Raw genomic sequence first — 23,101 nt, forward strand, 5'->3', positions numbered from 1 at the left:
GCTTTCATTTATTCTTATATCTTGTGTAAGTAATCCCCTTCCTGCTTGTACCACATGGGTTTTGCTGATATAGGTATTTTTAAATTATTATTATTATTTTGTATTGAAATCCCAGCCTTTCGTAGAGGTACAATGTAACAGAAGCATCAAAATCTATACACAAGGGAAGAGAAAAGAGGGAAAAGAAGGACGGGGGTGATGGGAGGGGAGCTCGGAAGAGAAGTAGAGAGAGGGCGGAGGCAGGAAAGACAACGAAAGCAAAAGAGACTAATTTACAGCAATGTCATGCAATTAAAACTGCCCCCCTCTCCTGCACCCTTGCCTCCCCCCCTCCCCAGCCATCACCCCCTGGTGTCTGACATGCACACAGCAATACGAGAGAGAAAAGTTTAAGAATAGGGAAAATAAATAAATAAATAAAACAAAAAAATAAAATAAATCCCTCCCATTTGGGGGAATGGGGAAACGGGGCAAAAGTCAAAGGTCTTTGCCCCAGTTGTGTCTTTAAAAATTCTTTTTAATCTTCAAACCTATGTACAAGTAAAACTGGTCCAAGAAGGGGAAAAATGATTAAAAAAACCAACAACGACAACAACAACAAAAAAGAACTCATCCAACATTATCATTAAAAAAAAATAATCTTGCGATACAACATACACCCATAGGAACCCAACGAGCAGCAATCGAAGGTCATAAAAGAGCTGAACACTAATGCTAAGCCTACATTCTTAAAATCTCAGTCAAGAAGTACTTCTCACTGTGTTTTGTCTTCCACGCGTAAAACCACGTTTTTTTTGTTTGTTTAACCTTTGAGCTTGGGCCAGAATAAGTTACACTTGGTCACATAACTCTTGAGGAGGAGGAAAAAAGGCGGCGATTCTTCTTTCTCAAAGTCACAAGATCAACACTTACGGGGTTTCTGTGTCTTTTTTCCCCCTCCTCCCCAAAATAAATAAGAATCAATGTCGCCTCTACACAGTTATTAAACAGAAGATATATCTAACAGCTTATTTTTTTAAATATATATATATGTATATATAAATAACCAAGACCTAATAACTGAAACACAAAAGAAAAGGTCCCCATCCACCCAATCCCACCCTCCTCCCCTTCAAAAAAAACCAAAACGAAACAAAAACTTTATAAAAATATCTTGCAGTAATTTTTAAAGTTTACAGTAGCTTCGTGATTAAGTCTCCCATTGCCCTGACTCCACCTTGTCTTGCTCTGATGAACTAAGTGCCAGTGATTTGCACACACACACACAGAGGAAATAAAACCCAAGATAAGTCTCTTTTCTTCCTCCTCTTCATCTTCTTTTTTTTTTCACTTTTTTTTTTTTTTTTTAGAAAAAAATCACCCAAGCCAACAAATGAAACTGGTAACTTAAAGAAATAATAATACTGATATCAATGCAGCACTAGCAACACAACAATTGCCTCTAAATGCAGGGTGTGGTGGAGGATCCAGCTGGTCGAAGAAGGTCCCAGCGCGGTGGCACAGTGGCAGGGAGTTGACAGGTGGGGAGGAAGGTGTCGAAGGAGGAGCAGCAGTAGCAGCAGCGGCAACTGTGCCTGGTGGCGGGAGAGACAGTCCTTGGCAGAGTCTTGTCCCTCTTCTTTGCTACCAGAAGTTGCCTTTTCCCTAAGTTTTAATGTTTTGTTTGTATGTGTTTATTCATTGAACCCCCTCTCCCTCCTAAGTTTACTCCTTTCCCCTTCCAGCAGGTCAAAAAGCAAAATGATACAGTATAAAAAAAACAATTATTTTGTATATATATGTATGTATGGATGTATATTTATATAAAAATATACACACATATATACATGTATATATAAAAAAGGGGGCAAAAGAAAAGGAAAAGGTGGTGGGGAGAAAAAGAAGGTTAAGAAAATCCCGTGATGAAGCTCCCCAATATTGTCTTGGTTCAACGCTTAGTTTTGAGTTGCTCCTGGCTGGTTTCTGATGAGAACGCGCTCTGGATTTATGAAACACTGCGCTCCCGCTACACCCGTCTCCTTCCCCGCACCCCCCCCGCCCCAGGCTGAGTTCACCTGCGCGGACAGAAGTTGCCAAGGGTAAAGGTTTCACTCCAACAATTTGCAACCTCCTTTCAGCCCAGACTCTGCGATCCCATAACTGAGCAGATCTCTCTTGTGGAGCACCAAAAAAGAAAAAGGGGGGGGGGGGGCAGGAAAAAGGCGTGCACTGGGGAGGTGTTTGGGGAGAAGTGGGGGAGAAACCCACTTCCTGAAGGGAGAGGGGAGGCTGGGAACCTCAAACAGGACTGGTCCTTGGACAGTCTACATCGGTTGCCTTCCGTCAACAAGTGTCCGCAGAGCACAGAAGGTGAAGCCGTGGCTGACATGTTAACTTTTCGGGATAATTCCTGGTAGCAGAGCGGAAACAAGTGGTGTCGTCAGAAACACAGAGAGAGCATGAACAGAACAAGAAACAAAACAAAAGAAAACAAAAAATAATAATAATAATAATAAAAAACCCAAAAAATCAGGAAGGAGGAAAAAAGCAAAACATTCAAAAAAAGGGAGGAAAAAAAACCAATCGAAAAAACCACAACCCAAGATCTGGTGAACTGGGTTTGTCATCTGTGCTACCTTTTCTTTTCTTTCTTTTCTTTTCATTCTTTCATTCGTTTGTTTTTGTGTTTGTTTCTGAGATATATATTATATATCATATATAAATATATATATGTATATATATACAGTCATTCCTTCATACAAAATTTGTCTATAGACAGTTTTGTACTGTTGTGGCAAGGTATATACATCCTTCTAGTTTAGAGGCTAGCTTGCTAAGGAATATTCTTTCATTCTTTCTTGCTTTTTTGTTTTTGTTTTTTCTAAGTTATTTAATTTTTTATGTGTTTATTTAAGGTTGGTCTTGTAGGCCGACTGATGAGACCATCTTTGCCTTGTCTTTGCCAGCAGGGTACTTATTGTCTCCTCTAGACCCATAGTCATTAGAACCGGAATCGCTCCGCTTGCTGTTTGCGCTATGCTTGGTTGGCGTGCCGGGGGGGTGGCTCACCTGCCCGTTCTTCTCGTCTGAAAAAAGTTGTTTAATTACGTCAAAGAAGTTACTCAATGGGCTGCCTGGGTACACAAAACAGAGGAGACAAAAAAAGAAAGAAAGAGAGAAAGAAAAAAAAAAAAAACGAGAGGGAAAGAGAGAGAAAAAGAGGAGAGAAAGAGAGAGAACAAACAAACAAATGAACAATGGGGTTTTTAACGAGAAGAACATGATGAGGAGATCCAGAGCCACGTGCGTGGGGGTGTGTGGGGGATGAAGACAATGATCAGGAAGAGGAAGAGTGTTTAGGATGGGACACCTACAGAAATAACGAGGCTGGGAGCATAAAGCACCTAGGGGGAAGGTTCTAGTTTTCTCCTGAGTGGGGGAGCATTGCTGTCTCACCTAGCAGGAAGACACAGTGCCGTGTGGCTGAAATAGTTCAGTCTATTACTTGGAGGCACTTGGCAACTCCACACTGAAACATCAGTGAACGTAATGTTGGATACAGGCAAACCCCATCTTACTGCTGCTGTTACAAACACGGGGTATTTATATGTGCTCACCAATTGATGCTTTGCTTTGCAGCCTTGCTAAGCTCTCTGGCCACACTGGACATTTAGACTTTCTTTGCTTGCATTTTATTTCTTTCTGAGTATCTCCTTGCTCACCTTTCAGTCACTAAGCCTGAAGCACCTGAGTGCTCCAAGGGAAACAGCAGTTGAAAAATGAGCTACAGCTGACATGAGTATTGCCGTCTGCATGCGTGGTTTGTGGCTTGTACTTGCAAGCTTCTAAGCACCTTCAGACCCTTCTTACAACAGGTACCTGGAAGTGAAGATGCTGAAAGCATTGTGGAAGCAGGCTGTTATACATCTAACTATTTCTGGGGCCTATCAGGGTCAAGAACTACTTCCTCCTCGTCCTGAATTTATGTTCTCTCTACAATACAGCCTCCATGACACTGACATTCCCTCCAGTGGAGTTAGGAGCCAGAGAGGAGTGTAGGGTTGCGTGCTAGTAGAACAGGTACCTCATTAGAGCAGGTTGCAGTTTTAACATGGGTTGGGCGCTGTGCAGATGAATACAATCTTTCATGCCATTTGGACCTCCAGGCAGCAGGGTTGTATGCTGTTAATCTAGTCCCATGTGGAAGGTCATACCTGAGGAAAGGGTCTAGGGTGCTACTGAGGGAAAGGGACCAGCTACTACTGGAAAGGTAGCCTTTTGGGGGCATTTCTAGTCCCTTTTAATTTTCTTAGATTGGGGCATTAATCCTGATCAGACATAGGAGGGATCACACTAAATTCTCTGAACATGGATATTGAAGGTGTTTTTTATCGAACATACACCATCGAAGTGATGCCTGTTCGTGATCATTAAAACCCCATGATGCTCTTCTCAGTATTGGGACTGTTGGCTCCATTGTTCTAGCAAATTCAAATCATTTATATCCCACCTAAGTAATTTCATTCTCCAGCTCCCAGAAGGAAACGGGCTCCTTGTTTCTGCCTTCCAATGCTGTGATATGCTGTGAAGAGTAGAACCTTTCGTCCCTGAGATGGGAATATTCAGTCGGGAGCCAAGGGGTTTCTTCATAGCAGAGATTGCCATTTATCCACAGTTGGTGGACACTGTTGGCTTGGTAATACTATATTTCCCTTCACTTTCATTACAAACATAAGCAAACCAGTTACTACAGCAGGCAAGTACTTTCTGTGCATGGTAACTTGTCTGAAGAGCTTGTTTAGTGCTTTCTTACTCTCTAATGGAAAATGCTAGACAGATATCAACTGCTCTTTTACAAAGAAAGAGGAAATACATGGTATTTGTGCCCTGCAAAACTGAATGTTACTCTTTTTTTTCCTGCCTCGTGCTAACCAGGTAGTTGCTGCTTTCCTCTGCATGTTAACAGGCATTGAGAAAAATCAAATGGCTAGCATATACAGTGAAGGATCTCAATCTTATTAATCTAACTCATTCCTTGTCTTCCTCGACTTGCTGTTTTGTGGTTGACTTACTGCTGGTCCTGGTTCTGTCTGTGCATTCAGTTACACCAATGCCACAAGCAAATGGCTGTTGGTTTCTGGAAGGGCATCATTCACCTAACTGACTGAAGCCTTAGAGATGGGCCCAAACAAATAGCCAGGCAAAGCACATATCTCAGTTTCTGGCTAAGAAGAGAAGGGCTATCAAACACTCAGTTGTTTCGGGGTCAGACCTCCGTGAGCTCCACCTGCTTCCTTCCACATGCATGCAAATGCTTTGGAAGGGGGATCTCTGTTCCACATCTATGACTCCTATTTCAGCGATTTCCTTAAGCCTCCCTAAAACTGTTCTAGGATTGTGGGCATATGCTCTGCTCAGACTCATTTCTATCTGCTCAAGACTCATTTCTACTTCTTTTAGGTGGATACTCTTTTTCAATGAAAAGAAAGAAAAAAAGAAAGCAAACACTCAGCCTTGAGTGCAGGAATGTGGGCAGATCTGGTTCTTATGTGGCTTTGGACCCCTCATCTTCATAAGCAAATGGAGTCAGCAGAGAGAATGAAAAAGAGCACTGAAAAAAATGCTGGAGAGGGAAAGACTGCTAAGTTGGGAGAAAAGGGGAGGGGAATATCTCTAGTTATTCAGCTGAGCAGTTTATTCGACAAGCTTAGAGGGAAAGAAGAGGGCAGAGTAAGCAGGGCTCTGCAGGAATTGGGGAAGTTTTTTGTTTTCATGTAGACAGGAACAGTAGACAAAAGTACAACTTGCAAGAATGGAACAATAAAACATTTTTAAAATTACATATCTTGTATCTGCTGAGTCCTGATACAGGATTTTTAATCATCCTATTAAAATATGCAGCCCCTGTTTCATCCACCCTTTCTCCTCCCCATGCCCTACTGGCTTTCAAGTGCCTGGAGATTTCTTGCAGCAAAAGTATTTAACAGTCTGCTTTTCTTTGCCTGTATCACCACTGGATTCCTTACAATCAGCATTTTCAGGTAAAATTTTAATGGGAGGTAAGAAATCCTTAGGGATGTTTAAAAAGAGCTACTGAAAAATAAAATAGGCCATTTCACTAACCCTTTCCTTCCTTTGCCTTTTGTAGTATCTGCACTTGTAATTAAATACTGGGTAATAATGTTCTCCTATCCTGCAGTCAAGAAAAAACTGATCCTACACCAAACAATACAGACAATCACTGCATTGATGTTGTCTCCATGACAGCTTGTTAGCCCACTCTTGGGCTGGTCTGGATATTCATCTTTGGATACACAATCCTCACATTTTTCTCTGGAGACATGTAAACATGGGTCAGCTGTGCTGGAAGCATGAAAATGGTGTGTGGTGTTGCTCCTCTTAGTTCTCAGTTCCCTTTGGGCTTATACATCCAGTAGAACATGACTTGAAAATGCAGGTGATGATGGATTAGAATAGCTTTTTCAGCAATCTTCCACTCCTAGCATTCAGTGCAAAATGTGTGATAGGCTTTTACACCTGTAAGTCCATCTGGGGGCCTCAAAAAGGCTGCTTCTTATTTCAGAAAGTGAGATGACATCCCATTTCCTCTGGACAGGAATGAAGGTTTAGGTCACTGATTTTTCAAAACTTCCCTAGTGTTTCATGCATCTGTAACTAAGGTCTTCTTTTCCCTTGAGAGCAAATGTTCATCAACACAGAGCAAAGAAGGCATGAAGGGTAGCAAGGAGAAGGAGAAGAGATCAGAGGCAGGAGGGCAGGTTCAGAGGTTACGTCTATTAGGAGGAGATGGATATGTGCATTTTTGAGTTAGAACAAGGAGCTGTATGCTGCAAGATGGGGAAGGGGAATGGCTTTGAAAACAAGCACTGAAGCTTATGAAAGGGTAATGTATTGAAGGGATGCTAGAGAAATATATTTATGGAGAGGGCACTGGTTTGTGGCACCTGTGTGCAGCACTGTCATGGCCAAATATCACGAAAGTAGTCAAAACTGTGAATGCATTTGAATACAGCAGGCACTAAAAGGAAGAAACAGGGCTGGAGACAGACACAAAAATGCGAAAGGAGGCTGGGCAGGTGGCTTGTATCAACCCAGTCCTCAGTATTTCATCTGCTGTTCTTAGGAAGCCTGTCTGACATTGACCTAGACCCAGTGGTGTCACAGGTTTGAGAAGCAAAGTGGAAGTGGAGCACCCAGGTAAGAGAGGAAAGAGAAAATGAGGTGATCCACTCCAGATACCAGAAGTGACACCAGGAAAGGATGCACCTTGCAAAGACTCTGCTCTGACCTTCCAAAAACTCTGCCCTGACCTTGCAAAGACCCTCAGAGTCCTCCATGAAAATAACAGGAGGTAGTGAACAAGCAGCTTCAGGACAAGCCTGGAGGCTTCAGTCACTGATTAAAGCCTGCTGTTTTGTAACATTTTAAGACAGTCAGATAAGGACTTGGTCCTGTTTTCATTGAAGCAAATAGCAACACTCCCATTGACTTAATGGAAGCAAACCCTGAGGCACTTCCTTCTCCTGTGAAACCATCTCTCTCAAGTCTAAGTATTTTGAATGCACTAATCCTTGTGGTGCTGAACACAAAGTTGCACAAAACAAATATGCCATCTGTGGGATTATCCTCTGCCTTTCCTGTCTGTATAGCCTGAGAAGTTTTGGGTTTCTGCATTTTTAGCTTAGGCTTTTGGAGAAAGTGCATGGGAAAAGATCGGTCTCCACTGGAAACAGACACCCTTTGTCAATCTGACTTCCCATATTCCTTCCCTTGTTGCTTTCGCATCCTTTCTGACTGTCTTCTGCCTGCCTCTGCTACTGAGGTTTTCTTCCTATACTCACTCCTTTCTCTTTAACCCCTTGTCTTTTTCATCCCTAGCTTGCTCTGTATTTTGATAGCAGCTGTGGTTTCAGTGAATCATGTAACAAAAATCCAACTCCTTTCACATAAAGCATTGAAAAACTCTCTTGATGGGTGATAAGCCATTCCCTTTCAAACCCATTTCACTACTTTGACAGAGTTCTAGCCCTCTTTGTTAAGACTAGGCATTTTTTGCCTGTTTGCTTGGTTTCTGTTGGCAGAGTCCTTTCTGCCTTTGAAAACAGAAGACTTGAAATACAGAACCCACTCCAGGAGTATATGCAGTGAAAGGGATGACAAAAAGATAAAAGCGGCCTATTCCTCTTTGTTTAGTTGTAATATCATGTAGGGGTCTTTCTCCAGACTAAAGAGCCCCTAGCCTAGGAATTGTACAAATACAAATCAGAGAGATGCCTCAACGAGCTCACCGACTACTGAAGAAGGCTACAGAAAGAATTTTTTGCTCATTTAATGGCTGAATGCATGAGGCTTCCCTCTAGACTGGAGAAGGGTGACAGAAAGGCCATTGCAATGTCTTGCTGGAGGCCATCACGCAGAACTTCCTTCTAGTCTGTGAACTCATTTTAGGCCACCTGAAGTGAGCTGAAGAAACTGCAGAAATCCCAAGACTGGTACTTGTCTAAAAATATAGGAAGTCAGGAAAGCATTTCAAGAGACGTGGATGTGGTTTTTACTGGATTTATAAATTGTCACAACAGATTGACCAGAACAAGTTTTCCCATTTGTTTCTTTCCCCAGTTAGTTACCTAATGGGACAGTTGTTTAGATTTCATTTCAGTTTAGGACTAGAAAATGGAGACAGACAGTCCACAGAACAACTCCAGTTTCTTAGCAGGACACATGAATTGCAACTGAGAAAGGTGACTTCCAAAGGTAAGAACAGAGCCTATTTTCCAGAGTTTTAGACTCTGCCAGTAAAAATGCCAGCTAAAAACAGCGTTTGCAGAAACAGACTGCTGGTAGGAACTACACAGATTATCACACACTGTTAGCACAGATGTTCGTGCTACCAGCAGAAGATGGGAACTTTCAGTCGCTACACACCTGGGCAGATCTGAATAACCAACCTGACATTTAAATGCTCTATAACCCATCCTTGTTCTTACTCCCCTAAAACATCCCGTCTCCTCTGCAGGAGGGTGGCCCAATATTTGTGGCTAGCCAGATGCATCCAGATGTCATTCTGCCTCTATCTTGCACATTTTCTCTCTCTCTCTCTTAAACATATAGAGAAGCTGAGATGCAGTTCAGCCTCTCCTGTCACAGACAATATAACTGAGACGGGTAGCTCTTGGGTAATAAGTTAGGGAATGGTGAACACAGGCAGCAAAGACCCAAACAGATGAGGCATATTTCCTTGCTGCTACCTTCTGCAGAGCTAAGGCATGAGTAATTAATTAGAAAACAAACATGTCCATTACTGATTAATAGCTCTGGCCAATCCAGCACCATCACATAACATTCAAAAAAGGAGACATGATGACGGAGAGGAGGGAATCATACCTTCGTTTGGACAGCTGGTGGCACTGAAAGAGCAGGCAAGGATAGTGGTGGGATGAAGAGATGCCACATTCTGTTGTGGAATCATGCTGTTCTGGCAAATTGGCTGGTAAAGGACTCAGCCCAAGAATTCTTTGTATCTGCCTGTCCTTTTACAAAGATCTGCCTGCACAAGTGTGTGCTGAGAGGGGAAGCTGACGACCTACACTTGTAAAGCCACAGCAGATGATAGTATTGCTGCTCTCCATTATCTTAGAGACTTCTGCTGCTTCATGCCAATTTTTTGTCCATAAAAATGTCAGAAATGTATTGGCACTTAATAATATGATTTTGTCCTTTCCTGCCAGATGGATGTTCAAATATGATCTTAAGGGTTTTAAGTTCTCTGACCTGTTCCTAAGGAGAGAAACAACCCTGTGTATGCTGGTGAAATGTTGCCTCCTCATTTCCTCTGAATCAATCCCTTCAAAATATGATTTAATCTTCTGGGGAGGCCATTTCAAATCTAGCTTAGTACAGCAAGCAAATATTCACATGGAGTATTCTGAAGCATTGCCTGCCATAAATAAAGTACTGTGATCTTAATTGAGAGAGAGAGATCTGTGTTTTCTGCATTAGATATTATTACAGAGAAAGAGGAAAAGATCTTGTATTGGACAGTAAAAATCTAGCCATAGCTGTCAAAACAGGATCTGACATGTACCATGTCAGATGTTCAATGTACCATGTTCAGTACATCTGGATTCATCTTTAGTGCCAAGTTGCCATTTTTGTTGCTACCTTCTTCTTCTACAGTGCAAAAACATTAGTCATGAATTGGAAAAGAAATGTCTCCCCAACACAACACTGGAATGAAGAGATACGACTACAATGTGAGGGGAGTCAGCCATCCATTTGCACAGCAAAAGATACTAGTAGAATGGGCAAGGATAACTGGGAAACCTGGCTTGAACACTTTGGAAAATCTGACTTATCTTACTTATCGTGATCCACCCATTATGAATGAATATGTGATCTTTCAGGTGGCTCTTCTTCCTTTTATCTCTCATTTGGGTCACAATTTAGACTGAAGAATCAGCCATGCTCAGGAAGACCAGTAGCCAGCACATTTTTCATAAATGCTAATAAAAAAAAATATTGCTCTGACTACCTCAGAGTGTAACAGTTTCAGCTGGGAGGGCAGCACAGTTTTTTTCTGCAGGTTTCAGCATCAGCGTTTCTGCCATCAGTTATGACTTTATGAACGCAAATCATCAGCGTCCTCTTCAATCAAATAGCTACTTCTTGAGAAGCAAGATTACTCTAATTAATGCCAATATGGATCAGGATCACTTCCAAGAGCACCAAATCCAGCTATTTGCTGCTGCTGGTAACACCAAGTGTCTCTAAATTAGCACTCACAAAGCTACATGTTGCAATTGCAACCCAAATATGATGTAACCAGTTTTAAACTACAAAATGTCTCCTCATTTCTCAAGTAGCTTGGGATGCTATTGACACAAGCTTGCATCTGTATGAATCAAGCTGTGATTGCAAGGAGCTATGAAGAGAAGCCTTTACTGCAGTGCAATTGCTCTGCGTCCACAAAGGATGACTGGCCATGGGGGACAAGGTCAGATGGCTCTGAATAGGAAGCTATGTCAAGTCCTAAACACTGGAAGCAAGAGATCTGAGTGAGATACATTGGAAAGATATGAAAGGCAAGTGGATTTGCTGTGCTTCTGCTTTGATCAGGTCATTTTGGTGATAGCCACTGGTACACACAAGGATCCGTAAAGCTTTTTGTTTAACTCTGGTGCCAGGAATCAAGATTTTGAATTGTAAGCGGTAACACAGGATGCTTAAGAATAAACACGAGGTCTTCTGGCCAGCCTGTTGTCACAGGGTTATGGTCTAGGACTTCGCAGGAACATACGTTTGTGCAGTGCCTAACATGATAGCATGACTTGACTGGAGCTGCACTAGTTATATGTACTAACCTTTTCCTTCTCTTATCATCACCCAGTTCCATGGAAGTGCCACTGATGTAACTGAAGACTTTCCTGAGAGTCATGAGGGATGGAAAGCAACAAGCAAAGATTGCCTTACTTGGAAATAAAATTAAGCCCCAGACAGCTACAGTGTGGAGACTGGAAAGCTTACAGGCTTCCTGATGTTTCTCAGAAGGTAAAGGCAAGAATAAGGCAGGCTTTTCAGAGCTTTCTGCCAGCAGCCAGCATCTTGGTGAAACGTACTTACTAAGGACTCCAAAAAACTGAGGATGGCCAGGAAGGGGAGCTATCAAAGGCTATACACCAGCTTTACTACTGAGTCAACCACCCAAAGAAATTCTTAGCTCTCTATTTAAAGGACTTAAAATCATTAAAGTTTGTAAAGACAGACTTTTCTGAACAAGGACTACTGAAACGGAACTGTGGGCTTCTGTGTGGTGTATATCAATGGCTCCAGATCCAATGTGCTCAATCTAAAATGATATTTGCTTTCTAATTCCCAGCTTTGTGGTTGAAGCTGGAGGGCTTTCCAGTTTGTGTATTATCTTGATTTTTTTTTTTTTTTTTACGTAAAGGCTCTGCAGAACCTGTTAGAACCTCGTTGTCAATTATACAACCTACTCTTCCGTGAGATAAACATAAATACCAGATTAGATGGTAGTAAACAGTTCTCTCAATCTTGCCTCAAAAGAAACAGAATCCAGCTCATTCTTTTACAGCTGTGTTGATTTTATAAGGCTTAACGGCAGCACATAAAGTGGTAACACTTATTTGGCACAAAACTGATTTGGCTCTGAATGCACACAAGGAATAGATCAGCTAAGTTAGAAGGTATCACTCCTATAGGCAGTTTTCAGGCTACAGCTGCATTTTAAATGTAAAGGTTTTAATTTTTACAAGGTAAATTTAATCTTATGAACAGATATGAAAGACTTCATGGAAACCAGTTTAGTCTTTCTGACAATAGAAATGCCCATTCCCTGCTCAAATGGGTGGAAACATAAAATAAAATATTCCACCCCAACGTGCATTTCAACTTTATTATGAGCCAAATTATTTTCTTCTGTTGTGAAATATTAAGGGTTGGCAGGAGTTTTCTAGTGTGCACAGGTAGGGTTGATACCGCAGCTGTTGCATCATTTGGATATTGGCAGCTCCTATGACATACCCTTGCTGTTCAACATTAACTGTTTTTTCAATGCCAATGGCTATATGCAAAATCACTTCTCAGATTAATGACCACTACTAGCAGAAGATGAGACAACATTTAAAGGACTAAATAAATTTGCCTTGCTGTTAATTACAACATTCAATGGTTTATAGTGGGTGAGAAGATATTCCTCATTCCCACCAGAGCTTTCACATGGCTGAGCCAGGCATAAAGCATCTGATTAGCTATTCCTGCTCCAGTGTTAACTCCTTTGCAAAAATGACGCCCTGTGCTCACTTTCAGAATATGGAACAATGATGAGGTCAAAAAAACACAGTATAGTTTTTCTTACACTATTTGTTGTTACTAGATGAACATTGTGTCAACTTCACAGGGGGTTCCCTGCCCTCAAAGTCATAGAGGACAGTTTGCCAATAACAGACTGATTGCTGGCATCATTCCCTTTTGCTCCCCTGTCTAAAGTGTGGGTGAATCCTCCTGCACACGAAATAGCTCTTCACTCATATAGGAGCGTGGTATTCAGCATGGTGCAGTCACCACTGCTTATGTTGTGTGTGAGCACACCAACAGGAATATGATTTAAAGGAAGCAGCTCCGTCAAACCCTTATAACCCATCCTTTCTCTTCTCTGGAGATACATATGTGCTCTGTCTGTGCTGTAGCTGCCACAAAATAGTCTCTCTGCTGGCCTTCACCTTGTCTTCTTTGTCCCTTGTTGGATTGATGCTGACACCGTGACAGCTGGAGGGCCTGCCTGAACTGTGAGTGAGCAGTAATGCTCTCTATCTAGAGAATGCAGAGTACTGGTTATCTGTATAGCTCAATTAACTTGCAAGCAATCAGTAGAATCAGCATTTCAGTATTTTCATATGATGTGAATGCCAGATCCAGGCAAGAAACAGAGACTTGAGGGAGAAGAGGGATTTGCTGTCTGATGCCTTCAAGAAGAAGCTGGAGGTCTGCCTACAACTTAAATCGAGTCTTCATGAGGAGATCAGAAATGGTATAACCCAGAAAACTCAAATAAGAAATCAGAGCTCCTTTCAGAGCAAAGGAAAAACTCCCACCAGCAAAGCTGCAACTTAAGGGAAAGAGATCATCTGAAATACAGGAAACGGGCCAAATTCTGCCTCAGTCACACACGCATAAACCTAATATTATCTCCACCGTGACAACTTCCCTTTGTTGTTACAGACTCCACAACAACTCCAGAACAACTTCCCTCAGTTTACGAAGAGATGATGCAGGTGTCACAGGTCCAGCTGGAGAGCAATACTAGCTCAGTGATCACTTCCTCAACAGCTTGTGTTCCCTTTCACAGAGATATCTGAATTCAACCTAGATACCAGAATGGAAATCTAAAGAGAACAGAGTTCTCTTGTACAGAGCCTTTCTGTGCAAGATCTAAGTAATAAGACAAAACTCTCTCTTATAGTATTTGGGTATTTCCACTATGGTATTTGGAGGAGTCAGCAGGGGCACAGGTAATGAAAGAAAGAATACAGTCCATGTGTGCATAAAGGGGAGGGAAGGCAAGGGACAAGTTAACCAAAATTCATGGAACCCCAAGCAAGTTGAGTTGCAAGTTTTGCAGGAAACACTTTTTTTTCCTCATTCCTAGCAAAATTCTGAATCTCCAGTAGGTACACTACTCCTCCAGCTAGAGACACAATATCCTTCCCCAGGACCAGATTGGAACTATGACAATTTGCACTAGCTAAGTGTCTAACAGATAATATGCAGTGTCTCTTATGGAAGATTTAAAAGGGTCTTACCGCAAGGATATCTGGGGAAGAAGGGAGTGGATGCAAAAGGGAATTAAATAACATAGCAATCCTGTCTCAATAAATAGCAGGAAACCAAGGGAGACAGCAGCTAGCAGGGCAGCATTCAGCTTCACTGCAGAAAAGGGACTGAAGAATCATGAATCAAAGGCAGCAAGTAAACAAAAGAGGACAAAAAACCAGGAAAGAAAAAGAAAATCACTGGCCTGGGTTACAGTGAGGGAGGGAATCTCAAGTGCAACACCACACACTTGTGCTATGAAGGGGAAAGCCGTGGTGGAGCCTGTGCATCTGTGCATGGATGGGGAGGAACAGAATAAGGGGTATATGCTTGTGTCCACCAGGTAAGTGAAAGACATAGTGGGCTGTTACAGGGTGGGTAGTCTTGAAAAGAGCGTGGGAGAGCAGGGATAGGGAAGGGGAACAGGTGGAAGGGACAGGACGGCGCATTATTATGTTGCTCAGCAGGGGCTGGGGAAGGAGAAAAGGCAGAAGGGAAGGAAGTTCTTACCACATTTGGAAAGTCTGCCAGTCATCAACTCCATACAGTTAGTGGTGTCTGGATCATAGAACGGAAAGAGGAGGGAGGGAGGGAAAAACATAAAAAAAGGTTTCCATACCTCTGTGCATAAAGTAGTAACTTAGCACATTATTACCTGAAGCAGGAAACATATACACATCTTGGTCTTTACACAACCCAGGCCAAATTCTGCCACCCACTGTATGCCAGTGCAAACCTGGCCCTGTGACTGAGAGTGGACACTGCTTCGTCTCACTGCTTCCACTCACCTCTTTATCATAGCTATAGGTATTTATGAGATGTGGGAAATACTCTGCCACCACATTAGCAAACTAAAAGCCTTGAATACATTGTTTGACCTGGTCAGCTTTGCAAGTTAGCCTGTAACAGCCAGGAAATGCCCAGCCAGCTGATCTACGTACATGAAAAACTTGGAGAGAGGGAGGAAATGCAGCACTGTGCTATTGGACATGGAATGAGAAGGCTACTTACACAGCTCAAAACCATCTTTTAGACTCCAAAGGATAATGTCCAAGTTCTCAACATAACTCTGCCTCTCTCATTCACGTGTAGTCTCTTACTCCTCTTGCTTTCAACATCACTATTCGAAGGCAATAGAATTACTTCTGGAAAGGGTGGCAGAATCTGGCCCTAAGACAGTACTGTCCACTTTGTGTATAGCTCCCATTGCCACAGCCTCTGAGTGCTTCTTACTCAGGTGCGATAAGCAGAAGGAGCTCTACATGTCAGCTTTAAAGCAGAAAGGACCAGCCCAGCTGGACACTTCCATGTAGAACCTGCTGGCAAGCCAGATCTGCTGCTGTCAGCCAGGATTCCCTTGCGTTAGGGATCTAAATCATTGCATCCATGAGTGCTGGGCCATTTGGAGCACTCACTGCTGGGCAAATGGCTAACAGTTAAAGTACTCAGTTTAGTCTCAGATCTCCTCTTGCCTGGCCTCTGGATGAACACTTGGGTATTCAAGAAATAGGCTTCTTGGAAACATGCACACATATGCTGGAAAACCCTAACTGCTAGGAAGCTCTAACTACTCCCTATCTGCTGAAAAGTCTGCAGGAGAGAGGGAAGGATAATTTCTCGGCATTCCTCCCCTTAAATACTGAGAAAAGTAATTTCTAGAAAGGGGGAAGGGGTGCTGGATATGCTTGGGTAAGCTGAACCCATGCTAGAAGAGCACGGATATGTATGTTTTCTGATGCAGCTAGGCCTGTGCTGCATAGATCATCTGGAAAAGCATGGAGTAGAGAGGGCAGGTGCTTGGTCCAGTGACAGTGGTCAAAGCATCTAAGCAGCAGTTATATGCTCTCCATCCCCAAGGTTAGAGGCGGGCTGGCAGAGGTCAATGGGAGATGATACCCATGGAAGGTCTCTCAGAAAGGCACAAGACTGAGAGAAAGAGAAAAGGGAAAAAGGAAGGAGGTGAAGGAGAAGAGAGGATTCAAGAATTGGAACGAAGTATTTCTCCCTGAAGATGCCTAACAGGTTTAAGAAGTGTCTACAGCTGCTGATTCAGCCAATGACCAGAAATCACAGTCATGAGTTTGTATAATTTTTCTTCTTTAATAACTTGGAGAAGTTTGTTGTCTCATGCCTTTTAGTGGTTCCTGTCCAGCCCCCTCTGAGTCAACTACACCTTGTTGTAATGCAGTGTAATACAGATCTGTAGTGGTAGAGCTTAGAGCATTCACCGAATCATTAGCAGAACTTATGTTTTGAAAAAAACATATAAGAGCAAGGAAAGTCTCAAATATGACTGAAAGATTGTTTCTGACTCCCACCTCCAACACCTGGAATTTTCTCCTTAAGTGTATCCAGACTGACTGGCCACACAGTAGCTAGCAGTCTGGAAACAAAAAAGGTAGTATTTGGATAATGTCAGAATAGGTAAACATTGTGTCTGGTTTACTAAGATTCTCCTGAAATTGGTATTTCAGTTTCCTTGTTAATTTTAATGAATTAAAAATAAACATGTCTCCTTAAGTTAATACTTCAGAATACTGTCTTTTTTCTAGGTAAGTCACTTGCAGTCAGCATAGCTCTTTTTAGTATTTCATTTAAAGCTAATTGTGTAACAGGTCTACATACATTAATCGTGAGATTAGAATACGAACTGACAGATCTACAACAGGAAAAAAGGGTTGTAACGTAGGCTTTTTGACAGCATAAGATCTTGGGCTCTGAACCCCATTTTGTTCCTAAAAAACTAAATCTGCAGGTTATAGAATTGGTTTTGATGGATAGGGAAAAACACAAACCCTTTCCTGAAATAGAAGACCATGGAAAAATACCAAAGGAACACTAATAAAACCTCTAATTCATCTTTCTTAAAATTTTTATGCACAACTATAATTTGCATTCTCTGTATTGTCATGGCCAGTCCCAGGAACTGCACAGGAATTTATTTTTATTTTTAATGCCTTTCCAGGACACGATGAGGTTGGTTTTCCCCCATTCCTAAGGCATAGCAAATATGAGCATACCAGAAACTCATACCACACCACTTGAAAGACTAGCAGAATTAATATGCCTTCAAGCTTCTTTGTTATAATAATTACTTCACTACTTCTTTTATTTCCATCATATTGTAACATCTGCTTTCGTAAATATATGATAAAATATTTCATCATTTTGAAGCAGAATTTTCATTCTAATTAGAAAGCCTTAGATTCTTGGCAGTCAGCTTCTGCTCATGGATAATAATCCATAACCCAGGTGACTGTGGGATCCAGGTGTTATGTCAGGTGAATAAAGCCAGGGTCCAAAGGTCTTTAGCTGTCTGAGAAGCATCGATGGGTCATGTAACTGCATTTTTAATGTGTGCTATTTAATTTTTTAATTAAAGCATAGTGGCAGTGTCAGATCTCAGTCCTTCTGATGATAAGGCAATTCCTTATTCCATAGAGATTGCTGGCAGTCACTCACACTTTGGATTTGACCAAGACTCTTTCATAAATGACACCCAGTTCAGCTCATTAACAGATGGCAAATGCTTTGGTTAAAATAAGACCTTGCTTCAAAAGGCCAAACAAGCTCTGAATCCATTAAAAAATGCTAGTGTTCTGCTGAATTTTCTTTCCTGATTTTCTTTTTTCTTTAATTTCTGTGTTTCTATCCTACATAAACTTCACAGTCAAGCTGCCTGGTTTGTGATGCTTCTGATATCTCTGAGACTGAAATTTGTCCCAGCCCAGGAAATCTCACCCAAACAGCTTCTCCTCTGAGATCTCCAAATCCAGGGCTAGATCCCAGAAAGCACTGAGCATCTCCTGCCAGATGCTCATAGTCCCCAGTAAACATTTTCATTAAGGGAGATGATGTCAAGGGAGCCACCAGTTCCTCTGGTCCAAGGCAGTTATCATTTAGACTGAAATTCCCCAGTGTTTGGGTGCTTATTTGAAATTTGTCGTTCTCCTATCAAAACTCTGGAGAGCTTGGACTTTTTTCTATATGCTTTATTTCAGGACTACTCAGTTAATTTTAATGAATTCTGTTCAGTAATAATACTAAAGCTGTTTAGCAAAAGAACAGTGCTCTGCCAATCCAACCAGGCATTGTATGGCACCTTCTGTAGGTGGGAACCATGATAGCAAGATGAAGTGATTGCCCCAGACACTATGAGAGCGGTAAGACATAAAGGATTACACAAGAATGCAGGAAACAAGATAAACCTGGGACATGGATGAGCCCCAGATAAAACTGACGTGTGGTCCAATTCCAAACTGGCATTTGCATAGCCCCGTTTTGAGTCTGCAGCTGGAAGTTTACATTGCAAAACACTTCATTTGCTCCTTACTCCCTTTCCTGTCTTGATGATAAAATCCTTTGCACATTTGGAAATCGTAAGTTTCTTACTAATTTTTTGTAGCAAATTAGTCAACCTACAGCTCTTGTGAGCCATAAAGATGAACACCCAGAATTCACAGATCAATACTCTAGCAAAGTTCTTTGAGTCACATGAACGCGTTTTGCTTTTTGAGATGTACACCAGCACAATAAGAGAGCTTGGGTGCATACACAGAAGATACACACAACGAGCAAGAATTTGCACTGCCCTACTTTGAAGCTGGTTATGGTCTCTAAACACTTGTTTATGCTGATGAAAGGCATTTCCAGCAGTAACACTGAGATGCTCTGAACTTTGAGATGCCAACGGTTAAAATTTGTCATGAAGCCAATAAATATAATAAAGAAACAGAAAACCTATTACAAAGAAGTTATAAAGGCTATTTAAGTATTGCTGATTGCCCAGAACATGGGAAAATGGGAAATAATAAGAATATGCAGCACCCCACACTTAAAACCAAAGCCCAAAGAGGCAAGAAAATATTAGGGAAATAAAAATTGATACCCTGTGAATGATCACAGATGGCTTTTGCATGTCCCTATTCACCAGCTGTTTCTCTTACTCTTTTGTGCAAAGGCATTGGAGGAAAACAGATTATGATTTAATGGAAAGAGTACTGGGCTGAAACAAAGGCACAAATCTGAGTTATTTTCTTCCATGGAGAGAGATCCTTTTATCCCACCAAAGGGCAGTCCTGCCCAGGGATTACCCCTAAGTAGAGATTCTGAGTATAAGGCTCCTGGATGGATCCATGCATGGACGAGTGACAAGGCCAGCTGCTCTCATAGACAGTGATACTCACTCTTGATACAAAAGGGACTGTCCTTTCATGGCCTCGCTGGGCTTAATGGATTTTGTGATACCAGTAACAAGAACACATGGACAGCTATTCTGGTTCAGATCAAAGACCAAAACCATCCAGTGCTCTGTCTCCCTCAGCAGCCACACATAGATATGCAGGAGTGTAACAGCAGGCCAAGCATAACAGAACTCCTCCTCCTAACACTACCTCACTCTCTCACCAATTTCAGGTCAGAGATCTCCTGAGCTTGCTGCGGTTTCTCTGTTTAGCAATCCTCATGAAGATTTCTCTTCCAGGGAGTTGTCCAGCCTCCCTGTGAGTAAGCAATACTCTGGGGAAGATGAGTATCTGCAAGCTCCTCGCATTCAGAACCTGCTTCAGCAAGGAGTTCCACAGGTCTTACATTACACGAAGACACACCTTCCAATATTTTTTTGGTACATGGCTTCCACTAGTTTCATATGATGGCCTCTAGTTCTTTTATTGGGAAGAAAAAATGAACAATCAATCCATAGCTACTTGTTCTATGCCAGTCGTGAGTCTGTACACCTGGTATTGTCTCAGCAGTTATACCACAGAGGATTTAATGTCCTGAAACATTAAGGTAGAAGGCTAATATGGTGCACTAAATTTGGCCAACTGGACAGTGGATTTTAGAAGTATTACATTAGCTTTTGGGATAGATTTCATTTATTTACACGCTTTTTCAGGTAAGGGAGGGAAGCTATTTTCCTGCTTCAGAGTATGTCAGAAGAAATAAGAAGAGCCAGTCTTAGGAAGAAAAAAATGGAAATGAATGGAGGGATATCCAGGGGGAAGGGAGATTATAAGGTGCTCAAGTGTGACGCAGAAACACATCTGCCTAAATCAGGTACGTATCAGGCTCACAATACACACACACAGATGCATGGGCAACACGACATCTACAAACACTGTTGTGAGCTGAAGGAAATGAGAAAGAGGAAAGTGCGTTCTGAAACCCAGGCAAGCCGGCTTAGTGGGCTGGCATGCTGCATAACAGAGCAAAGAGGGGCAGGAGAGAGAATGACTATCAGTGCCATATGCTTATCAGGTCTTGCTGTTTTGCTTTATACTGTGTTCATTGCATCTTCCCCTTCTGCAGGTCTCAATTCACATGCACGAGCCTTTCACAGATGGTTTTCATCATCCCACCTGTAATGGCATCTGAACTAAAAGGCAGGGGAGACAATTGCACAGAGGATATGTCCGCACACAGTGAGCTAGGAAAATCTCCAGTGCTGGGCCAGTATTGCTGGTCAGAGCCAGCAGTATCCTCAGAGGCATGGAGAAGGAGTCAAAGTGAACTGTGAGCTCGTTCTGTTGCAGCAGCGGACTGCCTACAGAGTACCCTCAAATCATGAACCTGAACAGGAGTCCAACAACCACAATTTCTGTGAGGTGTTCAGGGCTGGGAATATGGGAGAAGAAGAGAAACAGAGAAGAATTTGCCTTGTTTCTAGCAAGAAATGCTGAGTAATTCCATGGCAATTTCTAGGAAGCTCTTGCACACATCTTCCCAACCACAGTCTCCCAGCTAAGCAAGATGCTGAATGTGAACTCTTGCTGCCCCTCTATCCCTTTATGTCCCCTTACTCTCTCACTGGCTGGGGATGTGAACCACAGGGCCTCCCTACTTCAAAGCACAGGTTTTCTCTTCTTGGTAACAATCTTTTTTTCCCACTCTTCCTTTTCTCTTTTCCTTGTACTCTGCTCCAACCTAAATTTTTCAGGTTGAATTACTTCTCTCTTTTTCAAGAGACTTGCATATTCCTGATGAGGTCAGGTGATATGATACAGGATAGTTTGGCACCCTGTCTCTTGTGAGCTGTCTTGCCTGGATAACTCCCTGGCTGAGGGAGTTCTCATTTTTAAGTTTCAAGAGACCTCTCATTTTGGTTTTGCTTCATGTGGAGTTATCCATTCCACTCTGGTGTTAAAGATCAGGCTGGGTTTTCCCTGCTAGAACAACATGCTCTCAGGTAGCTTTAGACAGTAGAAAGAGATTCTGTGTCTAATATGATTTCTCCATTCCAGAACCAGAGCAAAACTGTAAGTCAGATACAGTTCACACAGCACAGTTTGCCCTAAACATCTCCTTGAGCCTTAGTCAGATGAATGGTTTTTATTCCTGCTATAATATGGCTTTCTTAGGGAGACATCCCGCTTCACGTGCAAGTGTGCAACAGGGTCCAAGTCTTTCTAGAGAGCCTCAGTAGCTAGCACATACTAGGGTGAAGAAGTTAAGAGAGACCACCATGTTATTTACTTTTTTAACAGTTTTTTCCTCACCAGAAAGTAAGGTTATGCTTCTTTCCCTAAGAAACAAGGAATGCTTGAACATTGTTCACACAGCAGGGGTAATATGAACTGGACTCAAAGGATGCTTTTTTACATAATTCCCCTCCCTCCCACTTGGCCCCAGCATTTCCCACGAGGAAGGTCTCGCAGAAAATTCTGGCTGTTTCCTTGAGTTTGATTTAATTTCAAAAGTCCAGACAGCAAAAACCTGAATCAACCCTAGTTCTAGTATCCCCACCTTTCCTGTTTCCTAACGGAATAACCCATGCGCTGGGCACCCTTGCAATCCAGTGTGCAGAAGGTCAGGCAGTGCTGGAGGGCAAAAGCAAAGTGGAAAATAATATTTCCTGAACTGAGCATACTTCTCTGTCATGTAGTGAGCATACACCCTTCTAGATGGAGTTATTTTATCTTCAGCTGTTAAAGCCACACTGTTAGACCAGAAGGATGTAACCCATATGTGCAATGAGCCAAGGACATCTGGGATTTAACTGCAGGATGCAATGCCAACTTCATTCCTCCACTTTTGTCTTGGCTGGTTCACACAAAGGTCAACTATAAAATTTGGCTCTTATGTATAATATTTAGTTACTACCTTTTCATCATCATGCAGTGGGAAAATTCTTCCCACTCCTCCTGCCTCTTCCTCTTCTTCCTGCAGCCTCTGCTCTCTGTCTTGCTTCTATTTCTTCCCTATATCTGTACATTCTTTCTGCTTCTCCCCATTTTTTTCCTTCCTTGAAGCACTCCCAATAGCTAAGCTTCCTTAAGTTTTCAATTTTCACCTTCTTCCTTTGTTCTGTCCTTTTAAAGCATAGAAAAGTTAAGACTGATATTTTTGTGTGTGTGTGTCACCAATAGTGTTCAGAGTGAACATTTGCTGGACGAGGCCAGTTTCTGTATTATCAATTCAGGCTGCCTGCAGATTCAGATTGATATCATTGCACAGGGTCACACACATAAGGCTTTCTTTACCACCATAACGAATTGAAATTTACTTTAAAATAGATAAAACATAGCTTCTGCATAACCTTAGTATATGATTTGTGCCACCACAGTACTCAGCCAAGAATTTGACCACACTACTGGGAACTAGTAGCTACCTTCTGACCATCTGAAAATGCTGCTGTTAATGGCTAAGTTAAAAGTAGCTCTCAACTTTGTTCTGGGACCCTCTGTAGCTGGATGTTTCTAAAGCATGCCTGAAGGGTCTGAAAATCAGGTATCTTCTAGAGCATGTCCCTATTATGGGAGATTTTGGAGCTGGA

The 23,101-nt window shown here is 42.0% G+C and overlaps 1 protein-coding gene across 1 annotated transcript in view; it reads right to left on the reverse strand.

The window, feature by feature from the left end:
* Positions 1–2,263: 2,263 nt before the first annotated feature.
* BRSK2 (BR serine/threonine kinase 2) overlaps positions 2,264–23,101 on the reverse strand; it is a 326,660-nt gene continuing 305,822 nt past the window's right edge. Inside the window, exons 23-24 of the mRNA XM_087745783.1 lie at positions 14,839–14,886; positions 2,264–3,065 (exon numbers count right to left, since the gene is read on the reverse strand). Of these exons, the coding sequence (XP_087601909.1) occupies positions 2,890–3,065; positions 14,839–14,886 (224 nt within the window). The 3' untranslated portion in view covers positions 2,264–2,889. The remainder of the gene's footprint in view (positions 3,066–14,838; positions 14,887–23,101) is intronic.

Source organism: Nipponia nippon, unplaced genomic scaffold, assembly GCF_047370975.1.
Source record: "Nipponia nippon isolate SJK-2023a ecotype South Korea unplaced genomic scaffold, ASM4737097v1 scaffold_10, whole genome shotgun sequence".
NCBI lineage: Eukaryota > Metazoa > Chordata > Aves > Pelecaniformes > Threskiornithidae > Nipponia > Nipponia nippon.